This window comes from Eurypyga helias, unplaced genomic scaffold, assembly GCF_000690775.1.
Source record: "Eurypyga helias isolate BGI_N326 unplaced genomic scaffold, ASM69077v1 scaffold6567, whole genome shotgun sequence".
Classification (NCBI taxonomy): domain Eukaryota; kingdom Metazoa; phylum Chordata; class Aves; order Eurypygiformes; family Eurypygidae; genus Eurypyga; species Eurypyga helias.
Window position 1 is genome coordinate 2,101 of NW_010259709.1, and position 2,451 is coordinate 4,551.

General features: G+C 61.8%; 1 protein-coding gene across 1 annotated transcript in view; it reads left to right on the plus strand.

Annotated features, from left to right (window-relative positions):
* The window catches only part of LOC104511939 (selenoprotein Pb-like), a 1,849-nt gene extending 1,386 nt beyond the window's left edge, over nucleotides 1–463 (plus strand). The window contains 1 exon segment of the mRNA XM_010154738.1: nucleotides 221–463. Within this exon segment, the coding sequence (XP_010153040.1) occupies nucleotides 221–463 (243 nt within the window).
* Nucleotides 464–2,451: the final 1,988 nt, after the last annotated feature.

A 2,451-nucleotide genomic window follows, 5' to 3' on the forward strand; every position in this document is an offset into this window, starting at 1 on the left:
TGGCCCAAAGACAGCTTGCGCCAAAGCTCTAGGTGCGCCAGCCTCTCCTGTCCTCCCTGTGCCCTGGGTTGAGCTGGAGAGCCTTTGCTCTGACCCACACAGCTTTCGGCATGACAGATGATGTCTGCTCTCCTCCCAGCTCACAGGCCTGCTCACAGGCACACGGCGGGGCTGTGTGTGCCTTTACACGCCACGCCAACCCTTGCGTTACTTTTCCTAGGCTAACAGTACCGTGGAGGCCCCTGTAGCCCCAAGCCCGCTTCCCGAACAAGAGGGGAAGGAGTCAGAGACCCCCACTCCCCAGCACAACCCGCTCCATCCTCATCACCACCATGTGGCCAGCAGCGAGAGAGACACAGACCCGAGTGGGGACCACAGATCTGCAGGCCATGCTCACCACCACCACGGAAACCACGGCCAGCCCCATCCCAAGGGGCAGAAGCAGGTGGGAAATGAGCACTAGGCCAGGCTGGGCAGCCTTGCAGAAGAACCCTGTAGTGTGCAGAACACACCAACTCACTTCCCAGAGGCACAAAAGGACTTGCTTTGGGCTCTTGGTCACCAGCAGTGTTGGTATAACCACCCCCTCTCGCATCCCCCACGGGGGTCATGCACCCACGCCGTGACCAGGGATGAGCCTCCCCCTCAGACCCCTCGAGGTGCTGCATTTTCAGCCCCAGGGCTCCATTCTGAGCCTTCCTCTGCCGCTGCCAGCCTTTCCGTGCTCAATGAAGCCTGCCGTGCAAACCGGGAGGTCCCCGGTCACTGCTGGCTGACACTGCACCGAGCAGCAGGGCAAGGGTGGAGGGACCAGAACCGGGCCTGGAGCAGCACGCTCTGCCCAGCCTGGCACCCCCGGGTGTCCTGGCCGGGGAGCGAGGGGAGGGCCAGCGTGTGCCACGCAGGACGTGATACCAGGGGTTGGGGGCACTGGGAGCGGTGTGAGGCCACAAGTCCTCAGGGTCTAAACCCTGTAGCCCCATAGCTGTCACATCCTGGGAACCCTGCAGGCCCTGCACACGGGCATGTGCAGTGGTGATGGGTGGCCGCAAGATGGCGGCCTTGTCCCCTCTTGGAGTCTGAGGGGCTGTGTCCTTGGCCCACAGCGCTGGGAGGAGGGGGTGAGGATCCGGGGGGCTTTCCTGGGGGAGAAGAGAGCTCGGAAGGTGATGTGGATACGCCGAGTACGAATAAAACCTCTGTGAAGCGGACCCTGGTCTCTGGTGCCCTGTCCTCAGAGAGGGTGGGGGGCTGCTCCGCACTGGGCTGGCCCTGTGTTGGCACAGGGAGGGATTTGGGGCTGGATATGGACCCCATAAAGCATTCCCCAGTGCGGAGAACAATGGGGGTTAAAGGGGTTGATGACTGAAAAGACCCCAAGCTCTTCCTGCCTTGTGGTTACCTCCTGTCCCACTGTGACCCCAGGGCCTGGTCCAGTCCCTGGGCACATTAACCCTGCACTGCCAGGAGGAAGTTTGGCTTGGCACCCCGATTTCTGACGTGTGGGTGTGATGTTGGAGTGCCTGCCATGAGCTGCTGTCACAGGGCCACATGCAGTCCTAGACCATTGTGGGCATCTTGTCCCCATTGCCTAGCCTGGTCCCCATTGCGTGCACAGTGTTGGGGGCCGATCAGCCCTCAAGCAGCTGGGTGCTGCCTCCCTGGCAGACAGCCCTGCCTACCTGCACCCCAGGACACCCCCATGCCTGTCCCAGCTCTGCAGCTCTTCAGCTCCATCCATCATCCCCAGCCTCACTCAATGCCTCCCCTAAACTCCACATCTCCCCTCCGGGCCTCACAGTAAAGGTTTTTCTGCTCAGCATTAGGCAGCACCATGCTGTGGTGTGTGTCCTGCGGCTGATGCTCTGAGCTGAATTTCTGCCCCACTTCCTGGAAGGCTGCACCCCTCCACCCTGTCTCTGAGGGAGGATGCACTGCCTACCCACTGGGGCAAGAGCCAGGGGGAAGAGGAGCTGTTCCTGGTGGGGACAAGGGCAATGGGATCAGGTGGGTCTTTCTCACCAACCCAGGGCAGCCAGCCAGGCTCTCCCACAGCATGCTGGCTACCCCTCCTCCATCTCTCTTGCTCCCTCCCTCCTCCTCCTCCTCCCCCTTCCTCCTCTACCTGCTCCTAGCAGCCTGCAAGGGCACCTCTGGCTGCTGCTCCTGCCATCAATATTGAGGTTATCTGTTTCTTCTGGCAGCTGCTGTAATTGAAACAAAGCAGGCCGGGCCTCACGGGCTCCACTCCTCTCGCTCATTTTGCCGGTGCTGCTGAGACAACTAATTCATCTTATCGATGCGTGGTTGGCCTCCTTTCCACCAGATCCAGGCAGAGTCCTCTCCCCACCATGGCTGGTGGGAGCAGCCCGTGTCCCCGCAGCATGGGCAGCTGCTGGGTCCCGCTCTGGCCCAGCCGCTGGCCATCGACTTGCAGTGGCGGGGGGGCGG